General features: G+C 41.3%; 1 protein-coding gene across 30 annotated transcripts in view; it reads left to right on the top strand.

Moving 5' to 3' along the window:
• The window catches only part of celf2 (cugbp, Elav-like family member 2), a 227166-nt gene that overhangs the window by 149262 nt on the left and 49938 nt on the right, over positions 1–27966 (top strand). For all 30 annotated transcript variants that reach the window (XM_037760415.1, XM_037760414.1, XM_037760388.1 and 27 more), the window contains 2 exons: positions 742–824; positions 21480–21528. In XM_037760415.1, the coding sequence (XP_037616343.1) occupies positions 742–824; positions 21480–21528 (132 nt within the window). The remainder of the gene's footprint in view (positions 1–741; positions 825–21479; positions 21529–27966) is intronic.

Below are 27966 nucleotides of genomic sequence, written 5' to 3'. Positions count from 1 at the left end.
GTTCCTAGAAATGTATGATTCAACTTTTTCCCATGGTCTAGTGTTAAAAAAGTTCATAAAAATCACAATAAATCATACTATCGAATCGCTATACATATCAAATCGGCAGCCAAGTATCGTGATAGTATTGAATCAGGAGATAGGTGAACCATGTCAGCCCTATATACTGTTGAAACACCATTCTCATGTTACGTAGACATTTCACTCTTCAGCCAAACCTAGACGTCTAGATGTCTTTTCACATGGCAGTCACTCAAAAGCTTTGAATTAGTGAGAGACTGAATAACCCGTGTGTAGGTGAACTACTGAGTGAATGAGTGAGGGACTGTGAGCAATAAATAAAGTGAGTAAGCTACTGTTCACAGATTACTCAAGGATTAATGAAGAGACAACCTCTCTCTCCACCACCACCTCCTCTTCATCATCTGTGTCTTTGTATTGTTTGTGTGTGCATGTGCGTCGCCGCGTGTGCACGCACTTCCTCGAGGCTCAAGTCATCAGCGTTGAAACAAATCCAAAAAGCGCTCTCTCTCTCTCTCTCTCTCTCTCTCTCTCTCTCTCTCTCTCTCTCTCTCTCTCTCTCTCTCTCTCCCCCTCTCCGCCGCTGCGCCGCTTCGTCCTTAACATTCACTCAGCGTCTGCCAGTGTCGACAGGTGATGCCAGGCAGATGAATAGAGAAAGTGCTCTTTGTTGCTCCTCGTGCTCATCGCCTCTCTCTGTCTGTCTCTCTCTCTCCCCAGGCTGCTGTTTTGTCACGTTTTACACAAGGAAAGCTGCCCTTGAAGCCCAGAATGCACTGCATAACATAAAGACCTTAACAGGGGTGAGTGTGCGTCCTGGATTCTTCCTCTGCCTACTTTCTCCTCTAATCACACACTTACAGCAGCACCCTGAGGCGGCCCCGCCACGCCCCAACCCGACCTGTGTGTGTGTGTGTGTGAATACACTGGTTCTGGTTGATGTGAACATCAGTGTGTTGCTCTGCCGCCTCAGTGCATTTGCGAGCGTGCGAGTGGCTAAAAGTGTGAGCAGGTGAGCAACTTTGTCAGTTTGTGAAATGAAAGTGCAAACATTTGAGTTTGATAAGCGAAGAGTCCCATGTAAAAGATACGCTGTGGAGTTTTATTTACATTATATGGGCCATTTTCTCTGAAGACATTATTTAAAATGAATGATGGCTGAACTCAATTTAGCTGCTTGAGTTTCAAGGTGCTGGTATTGTGCATCCTTTGTCTTACTAGGACATTTCAATAGAGCTGCAGGGATGTAGGCCAACCAGGAAGTTAGCATCGCCCAGGTTCCCTAGATTCCCTTATTGCAGTAAATCTGTGCAAACACACATTACACGTTTTGTTCAGCAAGATAATCTCCACAAAATGAACACCACTTTTATGATTTTTGTGTGAAGTGTGAATGCAATCGCCAGAAGTAAAAAGCTAACGTTAAGCCATAAACTAACTATCATAGACTGTATAAAATATGAACGTAGTCTCCGTGACGTCACCCGTAGGTTTGTGAAGAGCCGTTGTGAAGCTCAAAGTAGGTGGCTCACAGCCTAACTCCCTTAATGCTCAGAGAGGTGGATCGTGGGTGGAGCTGAGTGGGTGACACGACTAGCGACCTGGTACGGCACCCACCTGTCAGTCAAAGCGTCCACACTCTCAATTATGCCTAACTTTAAGCCGTTATATGATATAAACGGGTGAGTTATATAAAAATTCACCCCCAATATAGTTATTATGAACGGCGATATTAGCTACATATACCAGAAAAATGTTTTTGCACCAGGCTGTAAACGCATTTATTTCTGCTGTAAAGTTGGGCTTTTTAACATGGAGGTCTATGGGGATTGACTCACTTTTGGAGCCTCAAGTGGTCATTTGAGGAACTGCAGTTTTTGGCACTTCCACGTTGGCTTCATTTCTCGCTTCGTATAAACACAACGTGGCTGTAAAGGTGAACTAGTGCTTGGCGTGATGATGTTTAATGTCCCCGACAACCTCTGTAGTCTCATTTAACCACTCGTCATAGAACAAAACGTTAAAATCTCTTCAGCTTGTGTTAACCACGGAGCTTATTTCAGGCATCTAACAAAAAACCCATTGACTTCCAGATGAGGGAAGCGAAAGTACTAAAATCCTAACTCATTTCTGGGTTTTAGGACTCATTCTTGCAGCACAGAGACATATTTAATGACATTGGTAACATCTGTGCTTTACCTAAAAGTGAAAATATCATATTATGTGTGTCCTTAAGACCTGACAAACAAGATGAATGCATTTTCTAAGTTTCTAAATTTCTGCATCGCTTACATCAGCAAGCGGTCTTCTTTTTGGTGATAATGTGGAATTGAATGAAACCAAGCGGCGTCAAGTACTCCCTTTGATTTCACAGATGTGGACAAACTCAGAGACTTAATCAACACATCAGATAATTTGTTGTGCAGCAAGCAGCTGATAATATGATTTCAGAAAAGGAAGAAACTCCTGAAAACATCATTATAGGAGCTAAATTAGCCGTAGCAGCAAAATAGCACTGGGTAAAATGTGTGTATCGGTGGAATAATATCAGTAATAATATCTAGAAACCTGCGCTTGAGCTCGACTATAAAGGTGTGTGTTGATGCTGCTTTTCTTTTCATGCTGTCAGCTCCATCCTCCACTATTGTTCCCTCCTGAGGCCCAGGAGAGCGATAGAGGAAGTGGGCCGGAGCTCGCTCGCGCTCTCGCTCTTTTAGCCCTGGGTGGATATTTAGAGGCCCCCAGATCCCTCCTGCTAGGGCTATTGGCTGCCTCGCCGCCTCTCCTCTTGGCTGCGCCAGCTAACTGGAATCTCATCAGTTGAGCGCCTGCGTTCGCTCGCTTCTGTCAGTTGGATCAGCGGATAGCCCTCCTGGGCAGGACGGGGTGGATGCTGCGAATCCCACAAGAGCCGTACGCCGGGATTTGTGCTCGGGCTCCCGATTCCCGAGTCAAGCTTGTTGTTTTGCACTGAGCCACCGTGTTAATTGCTCGTGGAATAAGTATGTTAAATTTGGTGTGTCTTCCTGTGCCGTGAGAGTTAGTCACTTATCCGTTGTTGGAGGTGTGAAACTGCCCCGGGGAGGACACATGCAGCACTTTCAGGATTATAGGAACATGAAATCGCCTTCTTCTACATCGTAACACCCTCCTTCCTCTGCTCCGTCTGGTCATCCCTCTTCTCTCCTGCAGCATCTCTAGCTGGTTCTGGTGTTTGGAGCTGTTTGAAGTCCGATACAATTTGGATTGTAGTTGCTTGCGAGGGCATTAATGTGGTTTCAGAAGTCATTTATAAATAGTTTTTCACCCCTGAGTGAGTAATATCTTTATAATTTCCTCTCAGACAGGCCCCAACAAGTCCACCAATCAGATGGTTTGATATATTCTGAAAGGTTGTTGCTGTAATCCAAAAATATATTTTAACCCTTCTGCAGCCCTTTAAAAGAGTCGCTGTGTTGTCCTTAGAGGACAAAAATATCTGCGTCAAAAAACTGTCATTAAATTATATATTAATATTATTTTCCTGCAGCTGTTGTTTTTTTATGGGGGGAAAAAAAACAAAAATGTAATTATTTTCTGTATACTAAATGCTCTGGGTTATTATTACTATTTTTCACATTCTTGGATATGTCAATGATTAGCAACAACATTGATTTTAATGCATTTCTATTTTTAAAAAAATCCCCCTTGTTACCTTAGAGGGCAAAAATGTCCCCTTCCTAAAACTGCTATAAAAGTATATATTAATATTATTTTCCAGTTAAATCTTTTAAACAACTTCAGTCGTGATCACAGCTACCAAATATTCATTAATTCCTAGAATTTAAACCTTTAAATGCCAATTTGTTTACATGATGCCACTGTTGTTTTTTATGAAAAAAATAAATATAAAAATTGAATTATGTTCTGCATGCTAAATGTTAGAGAACAGTCTGGGATATGTCAATGATGAGAAACAACTAAAGCTGCAACGATTAATTTCCAACTATTAAATTAAACGCCAACTATTTTGATAATCGATTACAGTAATTTTTTAAGGAAAAAAAAGTCTAAATTCTCTGATTCCAGCTTCTTAAATGTGAATATTTTCTGGTTTCTTTACTCCTGTATGACAGTAAACTGAATATCTTTGAGTTATGGACAAAACAAGACATTAGAGGACGTCATCTTAAAATAATCGTCAATGAAAATAATCATTAGTTGCAGCCCTAGCAACACCATTGCTTTGCTTAACACTGCAGTTCTCCATAATACAGCCGTGATGCCCCTAGTGGAAACCATGAGAATAGCATGTATTTGCTCCATCGGGCTTGAGAAAATGACTCTATCTGGTGGAAAAAAGTATAAGTAGTAAAAATATTGAAGCCAGAGAACTAGATTGAAAGCCTGAAATATATAATACATGATTATATGCTGTAGTTAACAATGTGGGTTTAATGGGTTTCAACGGGGACATTTTTTGTCCTTCAGGGTCTGAGTGTTTATATTTTGACTACACAGTTTATTAGAGACTTATTATGAGCCAAAATTCAGAGGAAAAAAAACTCACACTCTTGCCAAAAACATAGCCAAAATGATTGAAAAATTAAAAAGCCAAATATGTCCCTCGTGATGCATCATAAGGGTTGAAAGATGAAACGACAAAGTAAGAAAACTGGAGGTCCTAGCTGTGAGATTAAATGCTTTACTGGGAGTACTGGAGATCTCCAATAAACTCATTTTTGTTCTTGGCATTCAAGAGAAGCTTCTGAGAGCTGCGGGGAAAATTAAAGCTGTCCATTGAAACCCAGACGACATTGATCAACAGCACAATATGTAGGTAATTAAACCTGCATCATATTCATCATGTCAGGAGCTGGACAACGCTGACCGGCTGACATCCCATTTTTAATAAACGTCCAGTATTGACAGACGGATGTGGTTTAATATACAGTAGTCTCTCAAACGCACACTTGCAAAGCACCGAATCAATAGCGGCATAATGACAGATCATTAAGTGGTTTGTTTATCATTCTTTTAACAGGGTTTTTAAACTCAGTTTAAAATAAAAAAAGGGCATAAAAAGGTGAAGGGAAGGACTCAGCTCGAGAAAAAAAAAACTGCACGATGGTGAATTAATTGCTGAGCGAGGCGAGTCGAGACAAAAGGGAGAGCCGACAGAGAGAGGGAGGAATTGAGCGGGAGGTTAGCAGGAGTGATGGGCAGATGGACAGGAAAAAGGTGGAGTAGAGCACTCCAGCACGCTCGAGGGCAAAGCAATAAACGGGCCGCAGTTAAAAACCAATACCTGCTTATTAACTTCCCCACTCTCCTGGCTTGTAAAAAGCCAGCGGAACAATGTTTGTATTGGCGCTCTTCCTCCCTTCCTCTCGCTCTATCTCTCCTCCCAAAAAACCCGAGGCCCTAACAGGGAGCGATGCAGTCAGAGTGGAAAGCTGGACGGGCGCCAAATTGGAGAGAAAAGGGCACCGGCGTTTGGCAAGCACCAGCCAGCAGCCATGTTGGTTTAAGGGCGGGAACAGTTGGCATTTTTTTTTTTTTTTCAGGAGGGCATTAAGTGAAGAGGTCTGTGGTTAATGTGATAAATCTCTCCCTGCGCGGCGCTCACAGAAGCGACAGCGTTGACGAGAGCGAAAGGATTGTGACACGCGGGAGAAAAAATCTCCACATCTCTTCCCCGTCCCCATCACTCTCTCCAGCTGACTCTGCCGAAGCTTCGTCAGCGATCTGACAGCGCGTGTACACCGAATGTATGCACGTTGTGATGTAATGCACGCAGGAAAGTGTATATTCACGCCTGTCTGTCATACAGTTCGGTGATGTTTCCACACTATACGCAGGTCAGAGCAGGAGCTGCGTTGTTAAGGCTTCTTGTTTTCAGTTTTTTTATCAAAAACTGCCTGGATTGTTTTTTGTTCCATCACACCCAAAAGTTGTTGTGTCTCCTGCTGGAAGACGAAACTATATATCACTATAGCTTCCTGTAAACAATGTCATCTTGTGATGTGTGCAGCGCAGAAAAGCTTTTTGTTACAGAAGAATCATTACTGCTATGGAAACTGACTTGTAACCCCGACGCAGTCAGGTCGGATTTCATCTTTTAAAAGTGCTCTATATGATATCCAGAGCATTAATATAGCAGAAAACAACCATATAAAGATATAGTGGAGTAATGTCTACCTGAGCAACAATCTCGCGTTTAACATCTTTAACCAATTTCACAAAAAAACGTGTCAACATTGTGTTGTTTTTACACTTTTGTGCAGATCGTTCAACCGAGACATAACGTGTTAATGAGTGAGCTTTAAAGGTGCTGGTAGGCGTTTTTTCTCACCTTTGGACAGAGCCAAAATAGCTGTTTCAGTGGAGGAAGTATTCAGATCCTTTACTTAAGTAAAAGTACTAATACAACACTGTAAAAAATACCCTGTTACAAGTAAAAGTCCTGCACTGAACATGTTATTTAAGTAAATGAATAATAATAATTTCAGTATACAGGGCAACTTGTTCTCTGCACGTATGACAATAAAGCTCCACATCTTTGGATTTTTTTTTTATTTAGCCCATTTTAGGAGATACCCGCATGATTTTCTAACCTGCAAATCACCAAAACCCCACACTCGCTGGGCTGAGCTGTTATCAGCTAGTCCAGCAACAAACTTGAAAAGAAATGGAAAAGCAACGTCGACCCTCCTCTGCTCCATGAACTAATTTCATGTCATATCTATGAAACTCTCGTGCTCCGTCTACAGCAGAGGTTCTCAAAGTGTGCGGCGCGCCCCCCTAGTGGGGATCAGAGGCATGACAGGTGGGGCGCACGTGACTGGAGGGGAAATGTGATGCGGAACTAATGTTTTGACATCTTTTTCACGGTGTGAACATTTTTCTCCCTCCAAAGGGGGGAATGAACCGCTGATCTAAAACCAGAACCCCGGCATGTTTCCTGGCCAGAAAGACTTCTACTTGTACAATCTTCATATAAATCAGATTTTTCTGTTTCATATGATGACATTCGGACAAACCATCATAAATTAGCATTTTCACAACCTTTGTAGATCGAAAAAAAAAATAATCATGCTTTCGGGGTCAATAAAGTTGTGTTCAGTTTGAATATCATTCCTCAGTAATAGCCGACACGTCCTCGTACCTGAACGACAGATTAGGTCATTTGCCAATGACTTCCAAAATTACATAGATGACCGTTATATTTAACATTGTGAAAAGGAATTACTTGGTTATGTTCAGGCAAAAAGCTACTTGTATTGTTTAGGAAAAGATCATGGTTTGGGTTCAAATAAGTACATTTGTTACGTACGTAAGTACATGATGTAGATCATGATATGGTTACGTACTAACAGTTGTGTGTACTAACGTAGTTACGTACTAACATAGTTATGTACTTACTAACATAGTAACGTAAGTTACGTACATACAGTACTTACGTAGTTACGTACTAACATAGTCATGTACTTACTAACATAGTGACGTAATTACGTACATACTAGCATAGTTATGTGCGTACTAACGTAGTTACGTACTAACGTGATGTAGTATGTGTCATGGTTTTGTACTAACATGGTTATATACGTAGTTAGGTACTAACATAGTTATGTATGTACTAACGTAGTTACATGATGACGTAGTTAGGTACTAACGTAGTTATGTACATACTAAGGTAGTTATGTACGTACTAACATAGTTATGTACGTACTAACGTAATTATGTACGTAATTATGTACGTACTAACGTACGTAAGTACATGACGTAGTACTTGACGTAGTTTTGTACTAACGTAGTTATGTACGTACTACCATAGTTACGTACTAACGTAGTTATGTATGTTTGTTTGACCCATCCATCACCCCGACCTCCTCCCTACGCAGACTTTATTGCTCTTTATACTACTACTACTACTACTACTACTACTACTACTACTACTACTATTACTACTTTATACTAATTACTACAACAAATGTAGATATGCGTCGTAATAAGCTGCGTGCACAGACGACCTACAGGCCTACGGATGTTTTTTTGGGTGAGGAGGGCTTGGTAACAGCAGTGTTGCCAGAGATCACGACACATCAATCAGCAGGTGGATTTATTAATAGAAAGTCATAAGAAAATAAATAATTCAATTTTGTTTTTCAGTTAAAAGAACAAAATAATGAGTCATCTGCATCATACACACACTGAGTCTTTTCAATGAAGCAAAACAGTTTGTGAAAGAACAACAGCTTTCACTGAAGTTGTTTCTAATGACCTGCTAATGAAGCTCTGGGGGGGTTTCAGACAAAGTGTGTGTGTCTGTCTGCCTGCATGTGTTGCCTGGAGAGCCGTGTGTTCATCTCCCCAACTCTAATAGCACTATAGTGAGGTCTGAACACACACACACACACACACACACACACACCCACACACACCAAACCCCCGCCATAACCCATCTATCGGCGAAAAACATGCCCCGTACCCCGGAGCGATTTAAAGCCATAAGACCAACCCCCGCTGCACCGACTGATCCGCACCTCTGCATGACTCTTTAACACACACACTTTTATGTGCACAGTTTATTACATTACAGCTTTTTTCTCTCTTTCACCACTTTTTTCTAATTTCCCCCTCCTGATCCACTCTCCGACACACCCACCCTCCTCGCTAACACAACACACACGCCGACAACAACAACGCACGGCGAGTTAAAGCCTGTCAGCCAGCCTGTCAGACAAGGTTGTTTGAGATTTTCCACTAAATTGAACTCTTTCATTAGAGGCTGACAGATGTCTAAATGCCCGGTGTCTCCCCTCTTTCTCCCCCTCCCCCCCCGACGCCCGCCAAGAGGGCCCCGGGGCCGCCGTTCTCCGTCTGAAGCTGGGTGGAGGAAGGAGGGTGGCAGGGATGAAGGGAGGGGGTGAGAGCTAATCTAGGACGCGTCCTCTGGAGTGCCCTCCAGCTTGGAGAAGTTCACTCCTTTATCCTCGTTTTCTTTCTCTCTCTACCTCTTGCCCTCTCTCCATCGCTACCCTCCCTCCCTCTTTCCTCTTTTGTCCGGTTGCTTTCCATCTTTCTATCTTTCTCTTTGTGAAAAAGCATGAAAAGCCCTTTGATTCACAGTTTCTCTCAAGGATATTTCATTCTGACAGTAAGGCTGCGTGGAGGGGAGGATGGCGACGGCGAGGGAGAAGAGGGAGGGTGATCAGGGTGTGTGCGGAGGGGGGCGCCTTCAGACGCGATCAGTCGAGCCCCGTCCTCCATGTGGGCGGATCAGAGCGTTTGTCGAGCGCCAAGCTTGATAAGAAGCGTGGGGCTCATTAAAAGCTACCGTCGCACTGAGACCACACACACACACACACACACTCACACACACACTCACACGGGTCCCCACCTCCCTTACCTTTCTGCTGGCGAGATAATTAGTGACGCTTCGCTGCCAGAATACAGGCGCTGAGGTTGTGTGAGTGCTCGCACATCAAAGGCTCATCAAAGCGAGTGTGATCTCGAGCAAGGTTAAGGTTTAAAAGGAGCAATTTATAATCCAAAGACACAAGTCATTCAATCGGTCATTTATTATTTCAAGTCGGTGGACAGACTGTAAGTGATAATGTGTATTATCATTTTCAATGATGTGAGAAATCATATTCTTTCATGCAAAAGCCCCCGTGGTCTTAAGAGGCTGACTGTTCAGCCTTTTGAAGGGAACTTGCAGGAGAAATAATGGACTGTGATACGGGGGTTTGCTCACCGTATAGTGTGTACTGTAACTCTGATACGTGTTTGATTTGACTGATGACATTCATATTTGAAAGTAAACCGTATCTGATCATCTGTTTTTGTTCACGTTGTGCTGAAATGTTAGTGATAAAAAGCAAAATTGGCACATTTAGATGTTAGTTTCAGTCTTATTTCTGTAGCGTTACACTTTTCAACAACGGTTTGACTTTGCTTTATAAGTCTACCATGCTTTATGATAATAACGCATTAACGCAACTTATGATTTTTTGGTTGTAGCGAGCTCAGTTTTAAAGCTAGAAAATCTAAGGAATCCATTGGTACCAACCATGTCATACTAGCTTGTCGCAAATGACTGTCATGTCCATTTTCAAAGGGGTCCCTTGACCTCTGACCTCCAGATATGTGAATGTAAATGGGTTCTATGGGTACCCACGAGTCTCCCCTTTACAGACATGCCCACTTTATGATAATCACATGCAGTTTGGGGCAAGTCATAGTCAAGTCAGCACACTGACACACTTACAGCTGTTGTTGCCTGTTGGGCTGCAGTTTGCCATGTTACGATTTGAGCATATGTTTTATGCTAAATACAGTACCTGTGAGGGTTTCTGGACAATATTTGTCATTGTTTTGTGTTGTTAATTGATTTCCAATAATAAATATATACATACATTTGCATAAAGCAGCATATTTATCCACTCCCATGTTGATAAGAGTATTAAATACTTGACAAATCTCCCTTTAAGGTACATTTTGAACATAAAAAATGTGTGATTAATTAGCGATTAATCGGGTCTAAATTTGGAGCGTTATTTGACCTCATTTGCGACAAGCTAGTATGACATGTTGACAGGTTTTCTAGTTTCATATGATACCAGTTTCTTCACTCTAGCTTTAAAACTGAGCCCACTACAACATCCAAAATCGCAAGTTAGGTTACTGCCTTAAAGGAATTAGTGCCCTTAAAACAAATTTGTGCTAACGTGTTAACGCATTAACTTTGACAGCTCTATAAATTACATATTTTTCCTTTAAGCAATGACATAAATGTATGTTTTCATGTGTTAAATGCTGATTGTACTCAATGAAATACAATACTCCAGATTCCTGATCTTGCTATACTGCCAAATAATGCCCCCTAAATCCCAAAATATCCTCCCAACTCACAGTTTATGTCTTTAAATCAGCTGTGAACTGTGTTGCGCTGCACAGACTTGATGTTTTGTGGAGATCCTGCCAATTATTTCTGAAGATTTTCTGCAGAAAAAAATCTGTTCTGTGTTTGGGGCAGAAAAGCATCTCAAGCAGCATTTAGACCACCAGCATTTAAACGCTCTCAGCTGATACCCGAGACGCGTGAGTGGAATCTTATCCAAAACAGCATCTATCAATTCCTTAATAAACATCTGAACATAATCGAAACAAATCCATCGTAGAAAACGGTGCGAGCAAGACAAATAAACCAGGCGGCATCAGCCCCATTTATCAGCTAGCTGATACCTGGGCAAACCCTCAAGTGAGCACAAGTGTGTGTTTTCAAAGTACTTGATAGCAGAAGCGGCGAGGGGAGGAATGCTCCGTGTCCAACAGCTTGTCAGTCGATGTGTGTTGTTTGTTCAGATGCGAGCCCATTACACATATCGCTGCTCTATCACAATAGCTCTCCACGCCGCACTTAAGAAAGCAGCAGACTGGCAGCAAAGAAGAGACGAGGTAACTCCCGCCGAACGGTCCGCCAGCTGATTTACTCTGTGAAACCTGACCGCCGTAACCGCCCCGAGGAGAGGGGAAGCAGTTGTGGGTGGTGCTAAGCTCGGAACACGGTCGGTGTCGGATATTAAACGTATCATGTACTAAGCCGTGTGTCATCAAACATTCATGTGTTATAGCCTGGAGGATATTATGCAACAAGCTGAAAGGTTAGACCTCGGACAAGCGGGCGGAGACGGCTGACCAGCAAGACAGCTGCTTTAAATGTGTGTTGTTTCATCTTTAAATCCCGCTTTCCTCTCCTCACACATCATTCAAGTCCAGAAAAAAACAACAGCAGCTCAGTCATTGCACACACACACACACATGTACACACTACCATTCCCACAGCGGTGTCATTACAGAGGCTCATTATCGAAATCAATTCAATTAAAGGCTGTAATTGCTGTAGTGAAACCCAAATGCTATCGCAAACAGGGCTGAAGGAAGGCAAACCTCATCGATGCGCCCGACCCTCAGAGTGTGTGTGTGCTCTTATTTAACGAAAGAAATATTAATCGCTTGTTTCAAATTAACTTCCCTAACCCCTCTTTTTCTCTGCAAGTTGGCGGCGGCGTTTAAGCATATTGATTCAGAGGAGGGGAGGGGAGAAAAGGGGGGAGCTTTAAACGCAGGCTAACTATATTAAACACTTAGAGTAGTTAGTGTGGAGACGCGACGCAGCATAGCTAATGCCAAATCCCTCAATCATTCTGCACACACACACACACGCGAGCGCTGGGTTAATTGTTTACCGAGCTAAATGAAGTGGGGATAATGTAGGCTAACTGTGCGCTAAGCGCTGCTAAGACGAGGGATATTGTAAAGGACAATTTGATTTATAGTGGTTTGTTTGCAGAGAGGAGAGGGAGAATTAAAGTCACTCTTTATCTGTATCAAGGTGTTTGTCAGAGTGATGTGTTGAAGTAGAGGAGTGGAGGAGGAGGGGGGTTGTAATGTGTCAAGTGTGTGTACATAGAGTTTGTATTGTTGATGTTAGAGAGGTCAAACCCACCTGAACTTTACTTTTTATTTTTAACCGATGTATATGTAAGACTCTACGTGAAAGGAAACCAGGCAGTACAAAGCAGGAGTTTCACTGATAATTCAGATGGATGCAAGGATGAGAGGCATGTTTGCTGTTTAAAGCTCCTACGCCAATGATGATGAACTCTGCCTGTTCTCATACATCATTCGTAGCTATACCTATGAAAAGTAATGCACTGTAATTTGTATACATCCCATGAAATCAGTGCATATTTAAACCATGTAATCGTGATTCCCGCTGATTCAACATGCAGAATCGGCTGAAAAGCCTCCCACAAGGGCAGACTAGAGCCGACACTAGGCCAACAGACGCTCACCGACGGCCCCAAACTGTCCGATGACCGACCATTGACTTGGTGTGTCAGGACCTTAAAGTCTACCTGAGCAGAGAATGAAGTCACTCTCCCTTCTGTGTGTGTTGTAATCGGAGCTTCTCGCTGCTCTGCACTGCTCTCACACAGCGGTTACAGCTGATAACGCCATCCTGACTCACGGTGGCGTTGCAGAAGCATAGCACCCACCCTCCGGTTCCCCCTCAGGTAAACACTAGCCCTGTCAGCACTTTTGCCATTGTTTGCGCAGCGTTAGCAGCGAGCTGCGAGCTGTGAGCTGTGAGCTGCAGCTCTCCGTTGCCAATGATGAGAGCCGTTGAGAGGCAATAGAAATGCTCCCAATCCCATATGTAGCACCTATAAGCATTGCCAATTACTGTGTAGCTTCACAGTATTGATTGATTATATTGGTAGAAATATATTGTTTCCGTGTCTTGATTGTATTCTTTGATTTGTTTTTTGAGGCTCGCAAAGAAAACCAAATGCACCACCAATCCAACATTACAACTACGACCCCAAACACTGTTCAGTTTAACCAGTCTGCAAATGTTTTAAGTAATATGTTGTCCTTAGTGGAATTAAAGTATCTATGAGTGTTTTCTAAAAACATAGGTGAGGTGTTTTTTGTGTTATCGGTGATGATCACCGTCTAGAGGTCATGCGTGTGTAGCGGCGCCTTTTGGTTGAGAGTGTGTGTGTCGTACGGTCTCGGTCACTGATATTGAATCCCGACTGCGAGGGCCATCTGCCTGACTTTGACCCAGCAGCTCACCGTCACACCTTCAGAGGAGAGGGAGGGGAAAGTGTGTGTGTGTGTCTATGTGTGTGTGTGTGTCTATGTATGTGTGTGTGTGTGTGTGTGAGCGAGAGACCCAGACAGGGTGGTGTTTGGTGCCATACAGTATGTGCACTCCCCAGTTTCTGGCACACACACTCTGGTCATGTGAACTTGGCTGTTGCTCTGAAGGTGCCAACTGCTGGCAAAGATCACACACACACACACACACACACACTCCTTACACAACACACACTCCTCCTATTCCCAGCGTGAGCCTCAAGTTAGTCCTCCGGCTCCAGGAGAAGGCGACCTCTGACCTTCGAAGCATCGGGGCATTTCTGGGAGACGGCGGCGGCGGGGGATCGCGTTAACCCGGGAGCAGCAGTTAACATTTAGGAAGTGTAGAGTTTCCTGGACTCGATGCACCGGGAGGGGCTGGTTAACGGGGGGTTTAAGGTAGCAGCACATAGATGGCCTGATTGCCGGACAGGAGTCTCTGTACGTGATGAGGACATAAAGATTAAGAAGTTGAAAGGAAGAGAGTGGGGGGCTTGGCGGGTGTCAGATAGACACCTCGCCTCCGCCAGGAAGGACAGGTGATTAAAGAGACTGTCCCATAACTGGAAGGTCATAAAATCCATCCTGGCTGCCCGCTGTAACGCGGACCTTATGGCTCCACTCATCTGGCTTTTTTACTCACACAAATATCCTCTGGTGATTGGATAAGCTAATCTTGCATAGCGACAATTTTGACTTGTCATGCTCTCAGACAAATTGGAGCTCAATTACTCAAATATTTTCATATTAACAGTGAATCAAATGGAGCCTGCTTTAGCTCATAGCCTTGGTTTTTTACAGCACATTTACTGTGTGATTCATCCTCTTATCAGCCCTGTTATTTCTCAGCAAACAAGCCGGTTAAACCTTTTTGTCCAACCTCTGCTCGGCACCAAACAGCCAGACAGACAAAGTTAGAGACTAGCTGGTGATGAAAGTGGAACATTTAGCAGCTTAAAGAGGCAGATATTTCTCTCCGGAGTGAGTAGAGAGCAAACACAGAGCTGAATATTGGGCTTACATTTGTCAGGTGGATGAAAACCAATAGAAATGAATGTTTCTATGTGCTTATCCGATGTTTGTTGGCTAACACGTTAGCCATATGTTCCTCTATTTGAAGCTAATTATGTCTCTGCTACTGTACAGCATAGTGAGATATGAGCACCCTGTCACATTTTACTCCCTGTGGCCTTGGTATTCACAGCCATATATAAGTCCTGCCCTTCTATAGAAACAGCACAATCATGGCGAGAAGTAAAGAGAACTCAAACATGTTTTTTTGTGCAGAATACCACAGTTATAATAACATGAATCATAAAAAAGAAAAAACACAATTTTAATTTCTTTAAATACATAGTCTTTATATACATAACATGTTTTCAAGTGCCCACAAGTGTTACCAAATTTTGTAAAAATAAATTTAGGCTCCACATGTTATACATAGTGAACTATTTACACTTCTACAACCTCTGCCTAGAACCTCTTACTCTGTAAACAGCCTGCAATTCATTTGAAGCTTCGCTGAATTTTTGTCACGTGACTGTTGGTCTCATCCGAGTCATTCTTGACTTCCCACTTGCGCTGAGGAGTGCAGAATTTATTGTTTTTTACAGGATCCAATTAGTGCATACAATTAATTTTTGGCAACATTTTGAACGAGACATTATAGAATAAAGTGATTTTGATGAAATATCACTATTTCAAGCTCAGATTTGGTTTTTTTTTCCTGACGGAAGCGTTGGTCACACATGATCCATTCAAGGACCATCGGAAAGGTTAAAATCTGACGATAATGTCTGTTTTTACAGTTTCTGGTTATAGAAAACGGTGTAATTTTGGCGATTTCTTTTTTAAATAAAGAAAATAAAATGCTTTTAAAACATGCCGACGGGTTGTAGGGTTCTGCAGAGCTGCAACAGTTAATCGATTAATTAATTAGTTATCAACTATTAAATTAATCGCCGACTATTTTGATAATCAATTATCGGTTTGAGTAATTTTTTCAAGAAAAAAAAGTCAAACTTCTCTGATTCCAGCTTCTTAAATGTGAATATTTTCTGGTTTCTTTACTCCTCTATGAAAGTAAGCTGAATATCTTTGAGTTGTGGACAAAACAAGACATTTTCTGACCTTTATAGACCAAATAACTAATCAGTTAAACAAGAAAATAATCGTTAGTCGCAGCCCTAACCCCGTCATGTGTTGGTGTTTTTCCTAAATGAAAACAAATCGACTATTTTGGATTATTTACCCCTGAAGATGAATTTGGTCTGAAGGTCTTTATTACATTATATATATTCTTTGAATAGCTTTACATAGCACTAGCAGCTGGTGAAAGCTCTACGTAGTGCTTTTCCAATGGCTAAAGCTAATTTGATATAAGAATAATAATGAGTAAACAAATGAAATAATGAAGGACATGGCCTGGAAGTGATGAAGACATTATGAAGCTCTCAGTCGGGAGGAAGAACTCCACTTCAAACCTCTAAAGAACTTGAACAAAATGAGAATTTCTCCCAGCGTAAGATGAATGAAGTCATTAAGTTAAATCTGATTTCAACACGAATAAGCAAACAATCACTGGCGCCGATTCTGGTGCCCGTGTAGCTGCTGCTCAACAGACTATAAATCCAGATAAATTAAAGCATTTTATAGCAGCCTAATAAATGTAACACATTGCTTCGCAGTAATTGTAGAGCAGCAAAAAGGAGTTGTTATTCCCAGCAATGTAGTTCTTAATAAAGAGTGGGACAACATGGTGGCTTAGCAGCTCATTGTTGGCGGTGTGAGTTTGCACATTAATATGTAAATTAAATGTTAATCGATTTTCAGAGGTGTATATTTATCATGTATTTTACAGCGGCGCCCAGCGTGACTCAGTCAATCACAAGTGAACTCTGCAGTTTGTAATAATTCAAGTATGATTAAAAACAAACGGTGGCACTTTACTTGAAGTGCACTGAGGACGCGTTGCAAGCAGATAATGAGTACCTTAAAGCTCAGACAAACTTCTATAACATAATAATCAAACATCAGGAAATAACATTCAATCTAAGTTTCAACACTTTATTGATGCATGTTTGATGCAAAGAGGGCCCCACAATCAGTACTGGAGAAGTACACAACACCAAGGAGTTTTTAGATTGACAAAAAAAGAGAAAGCACAATAAATGAAGTTATATGAATATAATATATATAAGTTATATAAATCTAAATAATAATAATAATAAATCCATTACAAATTAATGAAAATAAGTAAATCTAAATATAATAATAAACAAATAATACATTAAAAAAATAATGAAAATAAGTAAAATAAAATAAAATAACAATTAAACATATAATAATATTTATAATATAAAAATTAAAACAAATTAAAAATATATGTTTAAAAATTTAGACTAAGTTAAATTTTAAAATCAAATAAGTTTAAAAAAAACTCACCATATAGACATTATAAAATCACAAAATGTATATACATCTGTGATAACAATTATTATTATGCAGTGGCTATATAAATCTAAATAAATAAAAATAAAAAATAAATATATTTTAAAAATAAATAAAATGTTAACTTAATTGAATTAAAAAAGAAATAAGTCAAATCTCACCATAAAGATATTGTAAGGTCACCAAAATGTGATAAATTTCAAAAGTCCGGACACATGGTCATAACCGTTATCAAACAGTTTAATAATAAAATATAAATAATAATTAAGAAATGTACTTAAAAATAAATTAAAAATATTTTAAATATATATTCAAAACATTTAACTGAATTAGATTAAAGATAAATATTATAAATCCTAATGTGGTGGAAATTATATTCACTTTAAGTTTGTGTCATTAACTGTACAGTTGTCATGTTAAGTATTCAGCTCTTTTTTTTTAATTTCACATTTTGTAAATCATGTTCTGATTGAATATTATTATGCGGTGGCTTAGAGTGACACATGAGGACTGTTTCAATTAAAGCAAAGTCAGTTGTTGGCAGAGCAGAGAAGAAAGGATGTGGAAGGTAAACAGGAAGTAGATTAAGCAGCCTCCTGACTAGACAGATACATTTGTAAAGCTAAATGCCGGCGCAGCGTCATGCCGGCTGCACACATGGCTTTACGTATACGTTTTTGGTGCTCTGTGCTTTTTTTTATGAGGCTGAGCGCGGCGAGGACTGAGTAGTTTTGCCGGGCTCCCGCTGAGCGCATAATGAATGGCAGACTGCGGCTGTGGGGCCTGCCAGGCGAGAAGAAACAGCACTGTGGAATTGTGGGATAGCGGAGGAGAGTCTTGCGTTGTGGTGTCTCGGCGGGAGCTCTCCGAGATCAAACATGTCGACAGCGCCGCCACCCGCCGGGCATTCTGGGTAGACAGACCTGAGGAGGAGGAGACGCCTGGAAAGCAGACAGAGTTTTTGTACCTGTGTGTGTGCATGTGCGTGCGTGTGTGCGTGCACGTGGCAGCTTTTGGCTGTGTTTTTGAATGACGGCAGCACGGCGGATGCTGTCGTGGCTTTTGTTATTGTTTTGTTTTTTGCCTTTAGAGGACAGACTTTGAAACGGATTAACGAGAAGTGACTTGATGTGACTTCCAGGTTTGCTGTGACACGACTTTCCCTCTTTTGATGTGGCGTCAACACACACACACACACACACACACACACACACACAAACACACACCTCATCCATGTCCCTGCATCTGTCCTTGTGTTAGTGATACTTCACTGAGAGTGCAGCCTGAAGCGTTCGCCACTATTCCTGTCTGTCCAGTGTCCACGACGCTCTTCCCTCCTTCTGTCTCTCTCTCCTTTGTTTCCTCCTTCTGATCATTTGTCTTCCTCAGACAGCCTTTTTTCTCACCACGTCTATCTGTCTGTCTTGCTTCTTTGTCTTTATATCCTCATTTTCTTTCCTTCTTGTCCCTCACGCAGACATCCGCGACTGACGCACACAGCAAAGTACAACTTAAAGCATTCAGCCATCACTGAATTTCACTTAAATGTCATTTTTTACTTTCTCATTTAATTCTCACTCTTTCACTGTTTCTTTTTTGTAGTTTTTCCTTTCTCTCTCTTTCTTTTACTTTATTTGATTTGCATAAGGGGTTGATAAGCCTACACAAAACTATCACAACATCAGATATGAACCCCCCCTTTCCCTCTCACAGTCCAACAGCTAACCAGCTAGTTGGCCCTACCACATCTACCGGTATCAAAACGACAGGAAGTGGTAAAGTAGTAAAGCCCGCCTCTTGCTGGATTTGATTGGCTTCCTGGTCAAGTGTGACACTGACGAGCGGTGCGACTCCACGACTGGTGCTGAAAAGTTGAGAATATTTTAGCCTTTATGCGCAACTAAAGACCACTAGAAAAACATAATGTGCGGCGCAAAAGAGAAGTGCACGCCGGTTACAATGGTTTTGCTGCAACTCGTTTCTAGCAGTGCCTTTCTAGTTGTGCGTCTCTAGCGGTGCGTCTCTAGCGGTGCTTTTCTAGCGATGCGTTTCTAGAGGTGCGTTTCTAGCGACGTGTCTCAGTGTGATCAGCCCCTAATGATGATGAAAAGAATAAGAAATGCCAAAGGAGAGGTCATATCCAGTATATATATATATATATATATATAAGAGCTCGGTGTTTTCTAAGGATACCGAACTCTTGATACAGATATGTGCACTTTGGCGTTCAATGATATCTGAGGAAGTACCGGCTATGATTCCTTTTGTAAAAAGGAAGATGAAGTTGATCAACCTGTCTCCTGTATTATTTGAACGAATCTTCTTTTCTCTCTTTTACTACGTACAGACATTTATAACAGATGCACACTTTTCTTCCTTCTCCCGTTTTATTTATCTCTAATGGTAGTTACTTTCTTTGTTGTTTTCTTTCCTACTGTAGTTCTTCTTTCAGTCTTTCCAGTTTCCTTTACCTTTGTGCAGACATTTCTGCCCGAAATGCATCATAAAATCACACGTCAGCCATCGGGACTCTGTTTTGTTTCATGATTGACTCGTTGCGTAGCTGCAATGACGGGGTTGTTTGTCTCTTTGTTCTTTTTTTGGTTATATTTCGGAGGGAGTTCGTGATGGTCTGCAGCTTCAGGAGTACATTCAGTCTCTCTTTGTTTCTTCTCCCTCCACCATTGACTGCCCCCTTCAGGCAGGTTTGGGAACTAATCAACGGACAGACATGGTGTGAGTGTGTGTGTGGGTGAGTGTGTGGGTGTGTGTGTGTCTGGGACAGGTCTGGGAGACAGGAAAGAAAAAGAGCGTAGTGAGGATGATAAGGAAGAGAGCAAGAGGGAGAGAGTTGGGATAAAGGTGTGTGATAGAATTGGAAGATCAAAGCCTTCTGTCACAGCGTGACTGAGCCCAGGGGCATTATGGGTAAGACAGGGCACACACACACACTCGTACGGACACACACACTCTCACACTCTCTGCTGGTATTTGACTCTGAGTGTGATTGATACTGGGCTAGATTTGGAGAATCACTGTCATTCGTCTCTCGGCAGATCAAACAGCCACATAATCTCCCATAAAGGAAAGAGAGATGGAGGGAATCAGAAAGGGACAGAGGAGGAGAGGGAGAGAGAGAGAAGGAGAGAGGGAGAGAGAGAGAGAGAGAGGTGACAAAGCCTTCTCATCTGTGAAGTGTTTTCTTGTTTTCCATAAAAGAAGACCCGCCACCTTAAAAACACATCCATCATTCAGCTCCATTAAAGTGCTTCTTGGGAACATCACAGAGATATCCTGTATCTAAACAGACGAGTGTAAATGCAGCATTTAGACCCCATTCACACCTGGCGTAAACATGCAATCTGTATCTCCGTATCTTATCTCAGAATGAGGACAAAATGCAATTTGTAAATGCATGCAGAACACGTTGCAATCAGAATAAACTCTGGATCGGCTAGACCACATCTTTAGTCGGTCTGGATCACATTGTGAGCACATCTCAGTCCGTTGTAGATGACATCTGTACACTTTGGTCACATTATGAAGAAAAATAATGCACTCAGCAGGTTAAAAGGTCTTCCTGCTATCTCAAAGACGATAAAAAAACCTACAGATCACATGCGTCCTGTGTGATCCGATCACAAATGGACAGCTTTATACAGTCTACATAGTCTACATGCAGTATCTACAGACTATCAGACTAGACACGCAAAGTGCATTGTCATCATACTGTCGGACATGTGTCGGTGTTTTTTGGACATCCGCCCACTCGCTCGCTCTCCTCCCCGGCTCTCTGGAGCTCTGTACCTCGCTGTTGCCGGGCAAAGGCAGCGGTGCTGGCGGCGTGGAGGTCTGAGTTCAAAAGAAGGGCGTGGTCCAAGCAAGGGCGCCGGAAGTCTGGGGGTAGGAAGTGGGGAAGGGGCCATTGGCGTCCAATTTGGCGTTGCGGCTGGTGTGATCGCAACCGCAAGATGGTCTCTAGTTGGTCTTGTTTTTATTCTTCCTCTTTCCCTGCTCTTGCTCTTCATCTTCTTCTGGTGATTTTAACAAATTGGCAAACAGCTTTAGGTGTCGTTGCCAACACCTTCTGGACTGAAGTGTTTCAGGGCTGAGCTCAGAAAAAACTGGTGCAATTAAATTGTATATCTGGCCTAATTGTGAAGCATACACCTAAACTGTATAAATGAATGAATGTTTATCTGGGTTTAATCTGGATATGAGACAGCAGAAATGTTGTGTGTAAGGTCGGGCGACGTCAGATTGTGTTCATGTGTGCAGCGTTTAATATATTTTGTCCTTCTCTTCTGTCTCTACAGATGCACCACCCTATTCAGATGAAACCTGCAGACAGTGAGAAATCTAACGGTGAGTGGCCACACACACACACACAGACAGACACATCAATATCACACACACATGCATCAATAGCCTTTTTGAATTTGCTTGGTAATAGCTATCTCCCCCATGTGTTTGCTCGCTGCTCGACTGGCAGACGGGACGAGGGACTGGCGGGAAAAGATTGAGTGAGAGACACAGAGAGGAACAGAGGAAAAGAGAGGGGGGGGTGGGATGCTGATATATATAAATATATTCTTATATGTGTGATGAATTATTAAGGTGCTTCGGAAGGAGGTCAGTGAAAGTTGAATCGTTTTGGCCTCGTGGTGAACCAGCCTCTTTCCCCTGTGGCTGCTCGCTCATACAAACATGCTGTATCCACTCTCCTCTCGCTGCACACACACACACACACACACACACAATCGCTTTTATGCATAAATCTCACACACCCCGTCCTCAGATCACCCCATTTCCAAACTACATATTGCAGATCCTATACTGAGCCTCTTCCTCCGTTCCCTCTCATTCTAAGGAGGAAGCTGTTGGACAGTTAATACCAGAGGAAGCACCAGCGGTGTCTGGGATAAGGCTTAGTGTTATTCATTTCTCTTACTGTCAACAAATCCCATGAAAAGATGACACCAACAATGTGTTAGTCCAACTATAGACATACTGGGCAACGGCCAAGGGTCCCAAGGGGGTCAGGGGTCCTGACTCATGAAATATCAATGAAAAAAGAAACACAAAATCACCACAAGGAGTTGCAAAATGAGATTAGATTAGATTGCAATTTAGATGCCAAATAACCACAAAGAGACACAAGACGACTACAAACGACCCAAAATGACCACATAGAGACCCAAAATTACTACAAAGAGATGCAAAACGACTAAAAATCAATGCAAAACAACCACCAAAAGATGCAAAATGGCTACAAAGAACCAGAAAATAACTAAAAATAGATGCAAAACCATCACAAAAATATGTAAAATTACAACAGAGACGCAAAACAACTAAAAACAGATGCAAAACCATCACAAAAAGATGCAAAATTGCAACAAAGAGACACAAAATGACTAAAATAGATGCAAAACCATCACAAAGGATGCAAAATTACTACAAATGGAGGCAAAAAAAACACAAAACAACCACGAAGTCACAAAATCAAAGCACAAAATGATGACAAATGACCCAAAATTTCTACAAAGAAATGCAAAACAACTAAAAAAAAGATGCAAAACCACCACAAAATAATGCAAAATTATTCCAAAGAGATGCAAAATGACCACAAAACGACCCCAAAAAGGTGCTAAATAACTACAAAACGATGCAAAACGACTACAAAGGGACACAAAATGACTTAAAGTATAGTATCTTTGTATCTATGTAGACCGGGTGGGGGGCCTCTTACATGTCTGTGTCCTGGGGCCCATTGTCTTATAATCCGTCCATGTCTATAAATACTTTATGACTTTCCTTTCCTGTCTGAGGCTTTCGGCCACAAACCCATCGGTTCCTACTGAGGACGTAAATCTTTAAAAACGTCTCACAAATACTGTGTATCGCTTCATTATTTCACTGTTTTTAGCAAACATTTCTCAAATGTTACTCGAGCATCTTTCTCGTCTGTAAAGTGAAACGAAAAGCGTGATCAGAGCATAAATTCAGGAGGTAATTTTGATTTTATTTGATTGCTTTGAAGTGGGAATGACCTTTTAAATCACGGAGTCTCTGGAGAACAACAGGAGCTCACCTCTCTCAGCTGCATTGTTAAATCACAAGAAGGAGAAATGAATAACTTCTGGAAATATAAACAACAACATTGACTTTGCTCCTTCACCTTACGGCTATATACTACAACCCACAAGCTAAACAAGTCAAGTGTAGGTTTATATGATGTGAGGTTTCATATTTAATATAATATATATTATATAATCCACCCCCAAGTGCAGGATGAGTCATTAGAAATATTTTAATATTTCACAGGAAGTGGAAGGAGGAGATTTTGACATATATATATTTCATAAATAAAGAAAAGCAGTTAATGCAGGGATACAGAAAATGTTGTTTCATTTCATTGTGTCTTTAAATACACTTTTACAAGGTCTGAGTTTTGTTGCTCTATTATTCCAATCTGTTTTTAATTGGCTTCATTTTGATGCAGCAATAACACTCACACAGTGTGATTTGTCAGGTTCATTATGTTCAGTGATATTTAGTCAAGCTACATTTGGAAACTAAAAGACAATGTTATTAAAGTTGCAGTGTAGTGGGAGAGGAAAGCAAACATTGTGGACATCTGATTTGGTTTCTATTTTAAGGTTCTGCTTCATTACTCCCGTTTACTCGGCCAAATTGTGAAAAAACATAATGTTATGTTTCTCTTGCTTCTGCAGAGATAAGGGTTCTAGTTTAGGGTTCATGGTGGTTTATGAAAAGACTCTGGACAATGATGTCTTAATAGCTGACCCATCTTTAGTGACCACAGTTTTTTTTAATCTCTTCCAGCAGATTGCATGCTGATGATACTAAAATCAAAGTAAACCTAAACGTTCAGGGTCGACTTGACCTCTCGGGCTCGCTCTGTAATTCATTCATTGAATGATATTTTAGGATGTTTGCTGCTGAGCCTTTTGCAGCCACTCAAATGTTATGGAGGTAAATTGGATTTTGTTTGCAATACCCAAAATGTAATAAACTACCTTTGAAAGTTCGACAGCAGAGTCAAATTCCTGCTTATAATCCGGAGACCTTGTTTTTGAAAGGCTAAACGGCAACAAATATGGATTGAAGCAGAGTATTTTGTTAGATAAAAACAATTTTGGAAATGACTACATTTATCTTTTTTCAACAACTCTTGACTTTCTAACACTCTGGAGTTATTGGAAATGTTTGGATCACACCTTTGAAACAATCCTACGCAGCCTGGGTTGGGCTCGCTCGCTTCAAACTCGGTACCGGACTGAAATTGGAGCAGGAGATCCAACTTTTTTTTTTTTTAAAAGTGCTGTGCTCCATCTAAAATCCTTCCCCTTCCCCGCCTATTTTGGCTGATATCTTAACGGTATTGAGTACTGATACCCAGCCGTACTCACAGCTAACAGTTTTTTATGCCTTCATACCGGCGACAGCCGTGTCCAGAGGCATCCTGTTTTCGGGGTGTCCGTTCATACATCCGTACCCTTCATGTGAGCGTGATATCTCAGGAACGCCTTGAGGGAATTTCTTCAAATTTGGCACAAACGTCCACTTGGACTTAAGGATGAACTGATTAGATTTTGGTGGTCAAAGGTCACTCTGACATGACGTCCGTCCCATTCTTGTGATACCTCATTTATTTATTTTTTTATTTAACCTTTATTTAAACAGGAGTAAAAACTCATTGATATTAAAAATCTCTTTTCCAAGAGTGTCCTGGCCGAGATATGCATCAGCACAGTTACACGACGCCTTGAGGGAATTTCTTCAAATGTGGCACAAACGTCCACTTGGACTCAATGATGAACTGATTAGTTGGTGGTTAAAGGTCACCATGACCTCACAAAACACATTTTTGGCCACAATTCAAGAGTTCATATGCTAATTATGACACTTTCACACATGTTTAATAGCATAAAATGATGAAGTGATGACATTTTGGACAAACATGGATGTAAACTGCAACTTGACTGTTTGGCGAAGGCATACAACTGCGAGGTGGTAATTTCAGTTTTACCTCAGTTTGAAAAATATTTCCATTTAAAATTGTTGTCAGTCATGTTTGTGGATCATTCAGGGTGGCAGAGCTCAATAAATCTCTGCAGCAGAGAAGATATCTGCAAATTTTGGAAAATAAAACCGAAATTATTTTTGCATGGCTAAGTGAGAAAATGTGTGTTTTTGCAATTTGGGTTAAGTGACCCTTAAAGCTGAGTAATTGAGCAGAATATGAAAATGGATACAGCCATGATTGGATGAAGTGACCATTCAAATCCAGTTGCAGGTAATTTTTAAAGGTGTTTTTCTACAGGAACCCAGTGTGTGTGCATATTAAAAGCAGCGGCTTTGCCATAACTTTACATCACAGAGGAGTCCTTCTGGCTGACACGCGGACGATGAAGTAGGATCATAAGCCAGCTGCTATATCACTGTCCACTGCGGGGGAATACAATAAAACGACAGGGGAGGAATCCTTATAAAAGCCATCATCCGCTCCGCTGAAATATGGCGAAATACGACTTTATAAGACATAACCGTTGGGGTAACGATGGCGGAACTTAATAAAGCAGCCACCACTCAAAGCCAGAATGGTGAAATATGGAGCAGACCATACGTAACATATCCATCCACTTAATGGTAATGACCTTTAATAAACCCAGTGTAAGAGTCGCTGTAACACTGACGAATGGCTGCTCAGAGGTTTATTAGTTTAGTCAGTGGAGGAGGAGGTGGAAAAAGAGGAAGGTAGACAGAGAAGAGATGACATTATTGGCAAATCTGACTAAAATAGATGCAAAACTACCACAAAAAGATGCAAAACGACTACAAAGGGATGCAAAACAACTATAAAACGACCACAAATAGATGTAAAAGGACTACAAATAGATACAAAACAACCATAAAACGACCACAAATAGATGTAAAATGACTATAAATAGATGCAAAACAATCAAAAAGAGACATAAAAATGACTACAGAGACATAAAACAACCACATAGACCAAACATTACAACAAAGAGATGCAAAATGACTAAATATAGATGCAAAACCACCACAAAAAGATGCAAAATTGCTGCAAAGAGACACAAAACAACTGAAAGTAGATGCAAAACCACTGCAAATTGATGCAAAATTACTCCAAAGAGTTGCAAAATGACCAAAAATAGATGCAAAACTACCACAAAAAGATGCAAAACAACTGCAAAGAGTCACAAAACGATTAAAAATGTATGCAAAACCACCGCACAAAGATGTAAAAACGACTACAAATGGACGCAAACCTTAAAGCGTTTCTTTCTTTTCACCAAACTTTTGTGATTTCTCCTAATGTGTTGAAGCTCAGCGTGAAGCCAATTCTGCTCCAGTTTATCCCAGAATGCAAAGCTGACTCCAGATCATCCCAGAGCCGGCTTTATGAGTCTTATCACCCTCCCGCCTTCCTCCCTGCCTGCGCGCCTCGTCCGAAAAAACAGAAACAGTCAATTGTAACGATATCTCCTCTCTTTCTTTTCTATCGACACAGAGTAAATTAATTACATTGCTGTTAGACTTGTGGTAATCTTCCTCTGGAGTGATGTGCACACACACACACAACTCACACACGCTGTGTACAAAGGAGTTAAAGCTTTTTGAAACAACACTTATCTTGGCAGCGTATCCCGACGGTTTGTTTTTTAAACACACAAACAATTCAAACAGCAAAATAAACAAGTGCGCTATTGATTTCCCAGAGTGCAACAGACCGCTTATCTCTTTCGCCTCGCGGTAAGAGCTGACAGTTTCCTCATTAAAAATGAATTGGATTAGCATTACATTGAATGTGGTGGGAGCACATAAACACACACGGCCGTGCGTGTTTCTTTCCGCGAGCGATGAGGATTTCAGCCCAGTTCACTGTCACTCTCACGTGCACTCAAGACACAAGTTTCTCACCGCTACCTGGACACATTCCTGGAGATTGCAGCGCAGAAGGAGGGATTGTGTCAGCGAAGGGAGAAAGAGAGGAGGAATCCATGAGGGAGGAGGATAGGGGAGGAAGAGGAGGAGAGGAAGAGGGTGAGAGAGGACACGCTGGAAGAGTCTCAGCAAGCCGTCGGTGTTGAAGTGATAATGAGACATTGATCAGAGCCTCGCAGATGGCATGATGAAATACATGAACTCTGTCTGTCTTCATCTCTCTCCCACTGTCTTCTTCTTCTCTCTTCCTCTCTTTCTTTGACTGTTTCTTTTGATTTGGTGTTTTGTTCGGTCTCTTGTTCTGTCCATTTATTTTCTTTTTTTTTTAAATATTCTTTGTCTTTGTGTTGAATGATATTTCTTTTTCTTTTTCTCTTTGTTCTTGCCAAGCTTTCTTTCTCCCTATTTCTTCATTTAATTGTCATTGTGCAGCCCGGTCTCACTAAAAATGACGTTCACATACAAAGAAGCTGCATTTCGAGGGAAACTTATTTCTCTCAGTTTACTTTTAAGTTTGTTTACGACGTACCACATATATCCGCACATATAGTCCGTGTAGGGCAACGTATCCTCATACAACGGTTTGTATGATATCTTACGAAAAAGTCATTCCTCTTTTTTCGTTTGTTTTCCTACGACAATTTCCGCTCGTTACATGCGAACAGTCTTTTCAAAATAAACTTCGCTCTACACAGGAAACAACTTTCTTAGGTTGAGGCAACAAAATGTCTTGTTTAGGTTTAGGAAGAGATCGTGGTTTGGGTTAAAATAACTACAGAAGTGGTAAGTACGTACGTTACGTGACAAATA

This window comes from Sebastes umbrosus, chromosome 23 (genome assembly GCF_015220745.1).
Source record: "Sebastes umbrosus isolate fSebUmb1 chromosome 23, fSebUmb1.pri, whole genome shotgun sequence".
Lineage (NCBI taxonomy): Eukaryota > Metazoa > Chordata > Actinopteri > Perciformes > Sebastidae > Sebastes > Sebastes umbrosus.
Note: the sequence above shows the minus strand (reverse complement) of the source record. Positions and strands in the feature narration are given on the sequence as shown.